The sequence below is a fragment of the Petromyzon marinus genome, chromosome 32, assembly GCF_048934315.1.
Source record: "Petromyzon marinus isolate PM22_M1 ecotype Great Lakes invasive population chromosome 32, UKy_Petmar_22M1.pri1.0, whole genome shotgun sequence".
Classification (NCBI taxonomy): domain Eukaryota; kingdom Metazoa; phylum Chordata; class Hyperoartia; order Petromyzontiformes; family Petromyzontidae; genus Petromyzon; species Petromyzon marinus.
In genome coordinates this window covers 1,434,286-1,446,485 of record NC_133698.1, presented here as the reverse complement: position 1 = coordinate 1,446,485, position 12,200 = coordinate 1,434,286, and the positions used below count along the sequence as shown (strand labels likewise).

Here is a 12,200-nt window from a genome sequence, read left to right as displayed (position 1 = left end):
ATGCATTGTCTTTGAAACGGATTGGCCTACACCAGAGGCAGCCTTCTATATGACCTTGTCTCACCAGTGTCAGACCACAGAACGCCAAAAGACGAACAGTAACAAAGACAGTGCAACTATCAGCATTTATAGCTCGGGATGAGCAGCAACATCTTAACACCTGTTTTATTCCCAGAAAGGGAAAAAAACTTATTATTTTTCATACATTGATACTGGCAAAAAGGTCCCATGATACATTCTTCATCTGTTTGTATCTGAATATGGATTGAGCGTTACCCCCTCTTCCTACCTCAACGCGTGGGGAAAAACACATGCAATATAGATTTTCTAAACCAATGATAGTCACCAATAACTAAACGTATGCAGTATATATTATTTTAAACGTACAGTGCTGTACAATCTAATGAGATTGTGCCATATCACACAACAAGGGTTATAATTTGGGCCATAAATCTGGCGGAACGTTACACAGCTCTCTCTGCTCTCGCTCTCTCGCCCTTCCGCGTGGGCGCTCCAGCCAAGGGGACAGCCGCAGCTTCAGTGCAGCCAGCACCACGGCACGGGGACCGCGGCCGTGTTTCTGCTCCCAGTTCTATTAAAAGTTGTCGCCGAGAACGTCATGGGTTTAAAAATCGCGTGCTGCTTTCTGTTCGCGCTCGCAACGCAACGTAAGTGTTTGCGCCATGTCGTGGAGTGTTATCCCGTAACAAATGTCATCGTTAACTTTGCGGTGTATTATTGCTGCGCGTGCGTGTTTGTCACGGTTGGCGCGCTGCGATACGAACCCGGCAGCCTGAGTTCGATTCCCGCTCACGGCTAACACCACTGACGGTTTTTTGAACCTGTCCTGGGCCTCCCCGAAGGTCGACTCGGCATCAAATGAGTACCTGGGTGCGGTGTGTTAAAATATCGCCACTGGGGAGACGAAGGCGGTCGGGGTGGTGCTGGCCACCCACCCCCTCGTGCGCTGTGCCGGCCTTCATAGGTGCTAATCCCTAACAGCACTTGCCCCCAACAGTCTGTTAAGGCTTAACGGGGGATCGTTGTCTTTGTCACACCTCAGCTCTATTTTGCACGCTCAGTGTAGAGGTGGGGTTCCTGTGTGTTTTCGGCAGCTCTGTTAAACAGCGTGAGATTATTAAATGATGCTTCACGTTGGTTCAATTATTGCAATTGGTTGTGAGCGGAACCGATATTCATAATCGGCGCGTTGTTGAACGCTCTTGCATCGCGAGGCACTTTAATTTGTTCAGCTGTGCCAGGTTCTTACTACGTCTGATGCCACACTTGGGCCAGATCGTTACTACAAATCTATTCTGAACGGTCATATGATTAAGTAACTTTTTCATAGCAGTCTGAAAGAGGAAGTTCGTTTTGACAATTGGTCTGTAAAGATGAACCTTTTGTATGAATGGCACACGGTTCTACAAATTTGACCTCTTTTGCAAAATATTGTTTCCCATGTTACTCATATTCGAGGGAACTGAAATGTTTAAAATAAAACCATTAGAGACTCGTCGAGCATGCTTGCGGAATTTCCCATTGCGCTCTCTGCGGGAAAAAAAACACCGCTGTCTGCAATGTTGAATGTTTTATTCACCAATTTAATAACTTCTTACGTGAAAAAGGTAATCATCCCCTACGTGCTGAATTTGTATAAGTATTACAGCGATTACGTCATACTTGTGTTAACGTTTGCAAAATTGAGTTGTAAATATGCCGGGTATATTGTAACCGATCAGCGGGAGAGCAAGGGTGGCTTGCGATTGCGATGGTTGTTCGGGATAGACTCGGCTTCATCACCCCTTTGCGGTCATGAAAATGAGTACCACTTCGTAGGGAAGTCAAGTAAATCTAAAAGTATTACGAAATGAACTTCGTAATACTTTTGGCCAGCACCACGCCCGAGCGCCTTTGTCTCCCCAGTGGGGATATTTACGCACCTTATTTGGTACTCATTTGAGGAGCCAGTGGAGGGTGGGGTGGCACGTGCCCCCCCCCCCCCCCCCCCAATTATCCAATCGAAATCCCTAATTTCGATCGGATCATTGGGGTTTATTAGTAATAAATCGGCATTTTGCGACCCCCACTGCCACTGTGTAGCATGTTATTCTGTGCCAGGGACTCTATGAGATGATAGGACAATAGTATGAGTCCATAATTGGCAATAAGTAACGGCAAAGCAGTTATGAATGACTCAGAATTGTGCGCAGCTGCGTATACAGAGTACACGACTTCCCTGCAGGCATTCACCTACAGCGAGCGCGATGCCGATCACACAACGCGGTTCGAATTCGACCCTCGATCGATGGCTGCGCCATCGCCGCACACGCGTCGAATAAAAAGCAAAGGACAAGTCCTTACTTACTAACAACTCCTTACTTACTAACTACTCCTCTATCATTTTTCATTGCTGGAGGGGTTGCCCCCCGCCCCTACCTGAAAATCCTGGCTCCGCCATTGCCCACACCAATGTGGCAACAACAACCGCAATTCGCCACGAAGTGGCAGTGACGTTACCACGGCGCTTGTGCCAGGCTAGGTGCACGTTAAGGACCCGTGAAGTGCTGAACGCCCGCTGGCAGGAGGTCACGGTGCCATGGGCCGACTGACTGCGATGAGATGTGGCACACCCGCACACGCACGATATATGACCGGGAGGTCACTCACCATCACATCTACTGCATAGCAACTCCTCTCACGACGCTTCGTCTTCTCACGCTCCCTGCCCTTTGCCCTCCCGTCCAATACACTCAAACATGTTTTCCGCACGAGTCACTGTCAGTCTCCGCTTGAATTCTCAAACTTCGCCTCTCCTCCTTCAACTTCGCACCGGCTCCTTGTTAACGACACCGCTGTCTTTTTAAATACCTGACGCGGGTCGTTAAATCTCTCCGTGGCCCTGCCCTACCTCATCATCAGCTCGCCTCTCTCATCTCCCTCCATGTCCCCTCATCTCGTCCTCTTCGTTCCCAATCAACTCTCTCCCTCTCCTCCCTGTGCCCAATCCCGTTTCCAGTCCTCCCTCCTTTCACCCTCCAATGGAATCAACTTCTCCTGTACATTGGTCAGCACCACACTAGACTCAACACAGCCCATAGACTCAACACAGCCCATAGACTCAACACTGCCCATAGACTCAGCACCGCCCATAGACTCAACACTGCCCATAGACTCAACACAGCACAATACACTCAACACTGCCCATAGACTCAGCGCTGCCCATAGACTCAACACTGCCCATAGACTCAACACTGCCCATAGACTCAACACTGCCCATAGACTCAGCGCTGACCATAGACTCAACACTGCCCATAGATTCTAGATTTAAAGCTTTCGTGACTGCTAGGATCCATACTCTTTGGTTCTATTGGGTAAAGTCACGTAGGTGAAAATTAAATAACAAAAAATCACGACGTTTCGGCCACAACACAAGCGGCCTTCATCAGGTGAAGGGACGAGACTGTCCTCCAGACAGCGCTGTCCTCCAGACAGTCTCGTCCCTTCACCTGATGAAGGCCGCTTGTGTTGTGGCCAAAACGTCGTGATTTTTTGTTATTTTATTTTCACCTACGTGACTTTACCCAATAGAACCAAAGAGTATACTGCCCATAGACTCAACACAGCCCATAGACTCAAAAATGCCCATAGACTCAACACTGTACCATAGTAATAGGTTTTACCCTTTTAACTGGCACAAAAACTGACACCTTTTTTCAAGGCATCATGTTTGCAATAACCACAACACAAGCAGTCAAAATGCAAACAAAAGAGACAACTCTGATAATATGCACTGTCCTTAATTTGATTAGTCCACACCCGAGACGGCTTTTCTTAGAGCCTATTCTCTACTGGTCTTAGACCAGAAGACGCCAAAAGGCGTACAACTCAAAAACAGCGCACTATCAGAGTATTGAGGGCTTGGGGTGAGCATTTACATTAGGAGACCTCCTTTGCCAGTAACAAGATATAGTAATAGGTTTTACCCTTTTAACTGGCACAAAAAACTGACACCTTTATTCAAGGCATCATGTTTGCAATAACCACAACACAAGCAGTCAAAATGCAAACAAAAGAGACAACCCTGAAAATAATATGCACTGTCCTTGAATTTGATTTGTCCACACCCGAGACAGTTTTCTTAGAGCCTAGTCTCCACTGGTGTTGGACCAGAAGACGTCAAATTCAAGGACAGTGCATATTATTATCAGAGTTGTCTCTTTTGTTTGCATTTTGACTGCTTGTGTTGTGGTTATTGCAAACATGATGCCTTGAATAAAGGTGTCAGTTTTTGTGCCAGTTAAAAGGGTAAAACCTATTACTATATCTTGTTACTGGCAAAGGAGGTCTCATAATGTAAATGCTCACCCCGAGCCCTCAATACTCTGATAGTGCGCTGTTTTTTAGTTGAACGCCTTTTGGCGTCTTCTGGTCCAACACCAGTGGAGACTAGGCTCTAAGAAAAGCTGTCTCGGGTGTGGACCAATCAAAATCAAGTACAGTGCATATTATTATCAGAGTTGTCTCTTTTGTTTGCATTTTGACTGCTTGTGGTGTTATTGCAAACATGATGCCTTGAATAAAGGTGTCGGTTTTTGTGCCAGTTAAAAGGGTAAAACCTATTACTATATCTTGTTACTGGCAAAGGAGGTCTCATAATGTAAATAAACTGTACCATAGACTCAGCACTGCCCATAGACTCAACATTGCCCATAGACTCAGCACTGCCCATAGACGCAGCACTGCCCAAAGACCCAACAATGTACCATAGACTCAGCACTGCACCATAGACTCAGCACTGCCCATAGACTCAACAATGCCCATATAATCTAGATCTTAAGTTTTCTTGACTGCAGTGATCCATACTTTTTGGTTATTTCGGTAAAGTCACGTAGGTATAAAATAAAATTAATTTAAATAATCAAATAAAAATAAAATAAATCAAATCATGATGTTTCAGAAGCAACGCAAGCTTCCGTCATCAGGTGAGAAGGCCACAGCAAGAAACAAATTGCTGTAATGGGCACAAGAGCTACTTCTGACAAGAGATTATATAAGGTAAGAGGGGGGGAGGAGCCAGAGAGGAGAGATGGAGAGGGTGGGGGTGGGGGAGTGGCACTCCGCAACACTGTGCAGTTAATACTGCTGTTGGTACGACACCATGCCGGGGCTGGGCAGTGAGCGGGCCTAGGGGGGTAGAAGGCTGAAGAACCTGGTGATGCGGATATGAAAGCAAACTATAAAAAAAAATGTATGCAAACCAACACACCTGAAGACGACCGTTTGTGTTATGGTCGAAACGTGAGAATTTTTATTGTTTTATATATATTTTATTATTTTGTTGTTTCCCTTCAACGTGACTTTGCCGAAAGAACTAAGAATATATATAAAAAAGCAATTAAGATTTTATTTTACCTGGTTAATAACATCCTTCCAATGATTGCTCAATGTGAATCCATCTTCTCGGTTGAAGTTATGTCTATATATCTGGATGGCTTCATGAACAAACCTTTGATACTATCCTGACAGTTTGCAGAGTATCTTGGTCTCGGAAAAGACAATATCATGAGAGCCCACAGCGCTGTAGCAGTGATCAGCCACGGTGGAAGAATTAGTTCTGCCGTGTTTCAGATCTGCCTTGTGCTCACGAATGTGGTCCGATATATGTCGTTTCGTTTCCCCAATGTAACAATCACCACACGTGCAAATCAGTTTGTAGACTTCAGTGTATTGCATGTCAGGAATGACATCTTTACGGATGGGATTAGATCACGGATTTTGTGTACTGTACTGAATCGGACCTAGATCTTGTGTTTGTTTAAGATTTTGGAAATATTTTTGGTAACGTCTGCTATGTAAAGTAACGCGATGTTTTTGATAATACGGTCCGAATATCCGTTCATCTTAAGGGCCTGGTGCACGTGTTTCAATTCACTGACTTAGGTGGTGTTGGTCAGAAATGCAGTGGGCCCTATGGTGCAGTGTTTTGATGAGGGAATTCTTCTGTGCCGGATGGTGGTGGGAATCAGCTTTCAGATAGGAATCTGTGTGGGCGAATTTCCTGTAGACAGTGTCCCTAAGAGCCATCAGGTTTCTTCTCAAACAAAACATCCAGGAATGGTAGCTTAACATCCTTCTCCACTTCCATTGTGAATTTGATGGATGGGTGTATGGAGTTAATGTGCTTAAGAAATTGGTTCAATGCTGGCAGGCCATGTGGCCAAATGACGAAAGTGTCATCCACATGCAGTATCTTCCACAGGGAAGGACGTAGGGTGGATGTCTGGATGGCATCTGTTTCAAATTTCTCCATGAAAACATTCGCTATCACTGGTGACAAGGGGGAACTCATGGGGGTACCCTCATTTTGTTTGTAGAAAGCACCATTCCAGATGAAGTAAGTGTTGGTAAGGCAGTGCCTAACCAGAGTAGGAACATCAGGGTTCAGTCCATGTTGGACTACGTCTTCAATTAATGCTATGGTGTCAGGTACTGGAACCTTGGTGAACAAAGAAACCACATCAAAGCTGACGAGAAAATCATCTGGGGCCAGTTAAATGTCCTTGATTAGAGAGACCAAGACTCAGCACTGCCCATTGACTCAACACTGCCCATAGACTCAGCACTACCCATAGACTCAGCACAGCACCATAGACTCAACACGCTCCTAGACTCAGAACTACACCATAGAGACAGCACTGCACCATAGAGTCAACACTGCCTATGGACACAACACTGCCCATAGACTCAACGCCGTCCATAGACCCAACAACGCCATAGACCCAACATTGTACCATAGACTCAACACAGTCCATAGACTCAGCACCGCACCATAGACTCAACACTGCCCATAGACTCAGCACTGCAACAGAGACTCAACACTGCTCATAGACTCAACACTACACCATCGACTCAGCACTGCACATAGATTCAGCACTGCACCACAGACTCAACACTGCCCATAGACTCAGCACTGCACCAGAGACTCAACACTGCACCATAGACTCAGCACTGCCCATTGATTCAGCACTGCACCATAGACTCAACACTGCCCAAAGACTCAACACTGTACCATAGACTCAACGTTGCCCCTCCATTCCTTCCCATCCCTCCCCGATAGCCCTTTCGTGAGCCCCAAATACCCCTCTATTGCTCTCACTCATTCCTCAATCTTTGTAGCACTCCCTCTGCCCAACGACATCATTCCACTCTGCGATTGTTGTGTAAGCTATGTCAAGCACCTTCAGTGAAAGCACTCTATAAATATAAATTAGATGGTCACCAAAGCCTGTCATCAACTTCCTTCCTAACGAGAAAGAGATAATCCATATGTTGCTGCTTCCGGAATCTTACACAACATGAGTAAAATCTAAAGAACAATGTAATTTGCTTCATCGTGATATCCATCATCCTTCCCACATGGTAAAGCATATCAAGAAATACAAACTTGCCACTTTGAGATTGGTTCATGATGTTATCTCCCCACCTGACATGCCAGGAGGATGTGGGTTCGATCCCGACCCTGACCTCTGCTGTATATTTGGAGTTTGCATGTTCTCCCCGGGGTTGCGTGGATTTTTCTCCAGGTCCTCTGGTTTTCACTCCACATTTAGAATCAACATGCTTTTATATTATTTGGCTACTATAAATTTCCACACGATAATAAGCCCCTTCGTTGAGCTATAATTTATGGCCAGGTCACTTCTGGGAAAAAGGGCTATATAGCTCAGTGGGTCTTACATGGTAAAATAAAGCAAAGTCAATCGTGATTCCCTCTCTTTTAGTCCACATAGCCGATCTCGCAAGCAACAACCACTTCCGTTACAAATTCGCGAGAATTCCTTCCAAAGCGATGTGCGACGGTTAACTATCCAATGCAACAACCCATGTGCAACTAGCATGGTTGGCTACGTACAGTCTGTTCTCCCATAACGCGCCTTGTTGTTTTCATAACGCGAATTGGATATGACGTTATTAATGTATTAGGGAACACATTTTTATAACGCGGATGCGAATTGGATATAACACGATCGAGTGAACAGAACTACGTCACGCGAGTTGGAATAAGCGGTCGTACGGCTGCCTCGGCGTAGCATCACACAAGGCGGGATGCTGCTGGATGCTTCTAGATGCTACCCATGCGCCTCAGTCTTTGTTCAGCCTGCGTATACATCTAACGTGTAATCAAGGACTGTGCTTTACCCTATATTATATACTAGCGGGAAGTACTCAGCGTTGCCCAGGCAAAAAAGACACACATCGACTTAGACACACACAGACATCGACCCACACACGAACACATCAACCTAACACACACACACATCGACTCACACACACACACATAAACTCACACACACATCGACCTACACGCACGCACATATGGACTTACACACATCAACTTACACACACACATCGACTCACATATGCACATAGAGCCACACACATACATCCACTTGCACGCAGACATATCGACGTACACACACAGAGACTCACATAGACACATAGACTGACACACACACATGGACTTACACACATATGGACTACACACACACACATCGACATGCACACAAACACATCGACTTACACACAACAACAACCAACAACAACTGCCATTCGACACTAAGTGGCGGTGACGTCACCATGACGCTTATGCCAGGCTATGTGCACCTTGAGGCCACATGAAGTGTCGAATGCCTGCTAGCAGGAGGTCACGGGGCAGACCCAGATGCCACAGGTCGACTGACTGAGACTGGCTGATGCACCACCTGTGCCCCCTACTGTGCCAACTTGCTGTGCTTTAGCTACCTGGCGCTCCGCTTGTTGTTGTGAGCATCGCTCCTCCGCCCTCCGTTGTTGTTGGAGGGCGACTGCCTCCAACTGCCCAGTAGCGCCCTTCACGAGCCTCCTCCACAGAGGCCGATCTTGACACCGCTGATACCAGTCATCGGCAAGTCCACTCAGCTCCACATCCTCCTGTACCACATCACTCCATCTCTTCTCTAGCCGTGCCGCGCCCGTTTAGTCCCCTCGATCCGGCCAAACAAAAGCTGTTTAGGTATGCAGTAGCTGGGCATGCGGGCCACATGGCCCAGCCAACGCAGCCTTGCCTGCCGGAGGAGCTCACCGATGGGACTTTGCCCAGATCTTTCAAGGATTTGTGAGCTCCTCACACAATCCAGCCTGGTTAAAACCAGGATGGATCGTTGGCAGGCCTGCCTAAATGTTTCAACTGGTGAAGATGTTCCATTAAGGGGGTTCACGTTTCGCAAGCGTAGAGAAGGGAGGGAATGACTATGGCCGAGAAGACCTGAAGCTTCATGCGGAGCGACAGACCAGGTAGCATACACACAGCGTTACGCAACCGATTGAAAAGATAATGCCCTCGACTGATTCGGAGTGAGACCTCTGCTGTTAAACCGAAGCCGGTCATGAGCACATTGCCCAGGTATGAGAAACTCTACACTCTCTCCACAACTGCCCTATCACCAATTGGGAGTTGTGGGGGTGGAGTGTCTGAGGGTACAAAATATCCAGGCAGGTGCTTAGTTTTGGTGGGGCTAATGGTAAGGCCCCACCTCTTGGTGGCAAGCTCCAGGTTCAGCAGCAGCGCCTTCAACACCTCCTCTGAGTGAGCAGCAATTACCAGATCATCGGCATACATAACATGGTTGAGCAATCGGGAGCCATCCCTTAACCGCACCCGGGCATCGATCAGTCTCCCATTTAATCTGTACCAGATGGAAAATCCTCCAGTACAGCTATTGACGGCTTCACGAACTACATGGTCAAAATATATATTAAATAATTTGGGAGCCAGAGGACATCCCTGTCGCACCCCAAGGTGTACAGGGAATGGCCCTGACTCCCGGCCACGTAGTTTTACCCAGGCCCACTCACCATCATGAAGGTCCTTTATGATCGTAGGCAGAGGGTCAGGGACTCTGAAACTACCGATGAAAAGATACACATACAACATATCCACACACGTACGATGATGCGTCCTCGATTCCCCATCTCCCCCCATAGCGCTCGATCTCACTCCTGACATTAGAGGCGGAGTTAACTTTAAATGTGAATGGTTTGCAATTTTCCATAAGAGTATATTTTTTTGGTTAGATCGCAGAAATATAAATGCGTCGTGAAACCTGCCATCACCCAACACAGGTTTGTCACGTAAATAAAACATCCAAATTGATTACTAGTTCAGCACACCAGTGTGTTGGAGAGTAAACCCACAACCTTTACAATCCTAATACGACGTTTCACCGGGAATTACAACCAGTATCATCAAGCAACAGCCAGAGTTGTTTGCAATTTAACAGTCAATTGGAATACTATATTTCTAGGTTTGAAACAAAAGCACAACATCTTGTTTTCCTTTCTTATAACCTTCTTTAAAGCTCTGCATAAACCCCCATTATCAATTTAATTCCAGTGGCCACCTGCGGACTTCTCGGAATGTTTCAAGGGTCATGAACCTGCTCGTGTGTAATTCACGCTAGGAAATAACACACACACACTTGCTATAAATGCATCGCATTCAAACTGACCACAGCTGGTGCAATCACCCTTTCGCACAAATGGAAAAATTAGTCACCCAGGGTACCATAAGGTCATGGTGTGGAACACTCCTGAAACCAACGACAGCTGGATATCACAACTTAGACTGCGATTTATAGTTGCTACCAAATACGTATCCCACGTGGAAGAGGAATGCACATGCCAAAGTTGGACAGATTGTTGGCCTGCCTCTGTCCTAAGGTGCAAGGAATGAAATGAGGACCCCCCTCCCCGTCAATGTATCCCCCACCCCCTCTTCGTAATGCGGCGCCTGGACCCCTCTGACCCGTGGGTCGCCAGTGCAGTTGCACCACCTGCACGCATATCGACAACCACGCCGCTGCTCTAGCGTGCGTCGATGTTTTGTTCGGATGGTTTACGTTAGCACGTGCGCACTGATGCTGTGCACCGAGACAAACTCTAGCCGCTAAGAATGAACGGCGACAGCAGGCGTTTGCCACCGACTCGCTCAGCACGGAACAACCACGACGTGGCTTCTTGCTGAAATTGACACGGGGCGATGCTCCTCTCCATTTTAAAGCTTTAGGCCAGGGGTCGGGAACCTTTTTGACTAAGAGAGCCATGAAAGCAAAAAAATTGGAAATTTATTTCAGTGAGAGCCATATAATATATTTTAAAAGTGAATTCAACTAAATGTCAGTATAATAAGCCTCTGAATTTATTCTTTTCAATAATGTTGTTATAACACTCACCATTAATGCGACTTCTGGTGCTGCATGGATTTGCTGATGTCTTTGTAGTCGGGTTGGTACTTGGTGAGGTTAAGCTTCATGCAAGCGTTGAGGCTTTCATCCGTTAAACGTGATCGTAGGTTGGACTTGATGTTTTTTAAGATGTGAGAATGACTGCTCACATGCATACGTAGATCCAAACATGGTCAATACAGCAATACTCACACGCTGCAGTGTGTGGTATGTGACAGGAAGCGCGTTCCAAGTTTTGAGAATCAGCTGGTCTTCGGGTTGGAGTTTTTTCATTTCTGTCCACATGTGCTTGCTCGCCAACTCCGCTTTCTGTCGTGTGATTCTTTCCAAATCTTCATTCAGTGACTTGAACTTATTCACCCACATGTCTGAGGCCTTCAGGTCAGCCACTTCTGCTTCAAAATCTCTGACGGAGACACCAGGGATGTAATTCAGGTCGGCTGTGTTCAGTGAACACTCGTTTGGATGGGTGATGAACTTAAAAAGACGAGTGTGCTCACGAAATTCTCCAAAGCGTGCTTTGAAGGACTGTAGGAGACTGGATGTGCAGCCAGCTAGCTGGTGGAGATCAAGGTTTTGAATGGGCTCACTTGCTGTGCATGCATCTTTAAATTGGCTCAGTTTTCCAAAATGTAGTAAACGACCTGTTTCAAGATCCGTGATGAAAAGCTCCAGCTTGTTTTCAAAAGCAAATACAGCTTGTTGAAGGGATAACACTGTATTTCCAATGCCTTGCATTTTCACGTTGAGCTGGTTCAGATGTTCAGTCAGATCTACGAGATAGTAAAACTTGAGGAGCCACTCGGTGTCGGCTAGCTCAGGATGCCCGACGCCTTTCATTTCAAGGAAAGTCCCGATTTCGTTCAGGCAAGCCGCAAAACGGCTAAGCACCTTCCCTCTTGACAACCAACGCAC

At 46.5% G+C, this 12,200-nt stretch overlaps 1 protein-coding gene across 3 annotated transcripts in view; it reads left to right on the top strand.

Moving 5' to 3' along the window:
- The first annotated feature begins 441 nt into the window (after positions 1–441).
- The window catches only part of LOC116948062 (cell surface glycoprotein MUC18-like), a 36,214-nt gene continuing 24,455 nt past the window's right edge, over positions 442–12,200 (top strand). For all 3 annotated transcript variants that reach the window (XM_076071217.1, XM_076071215.1, XM_076071216.1), the window contains exon 1: positions 442–668. In XM_076071217.1, the coding sequence (XP_075927332.1) occupies positions 620–668 (49 nt within the window). In that variant the 5' untranslated portion in view covers positions 442–619. The remainder of the gene's footprint in view (positions 669–12,200) is intronic.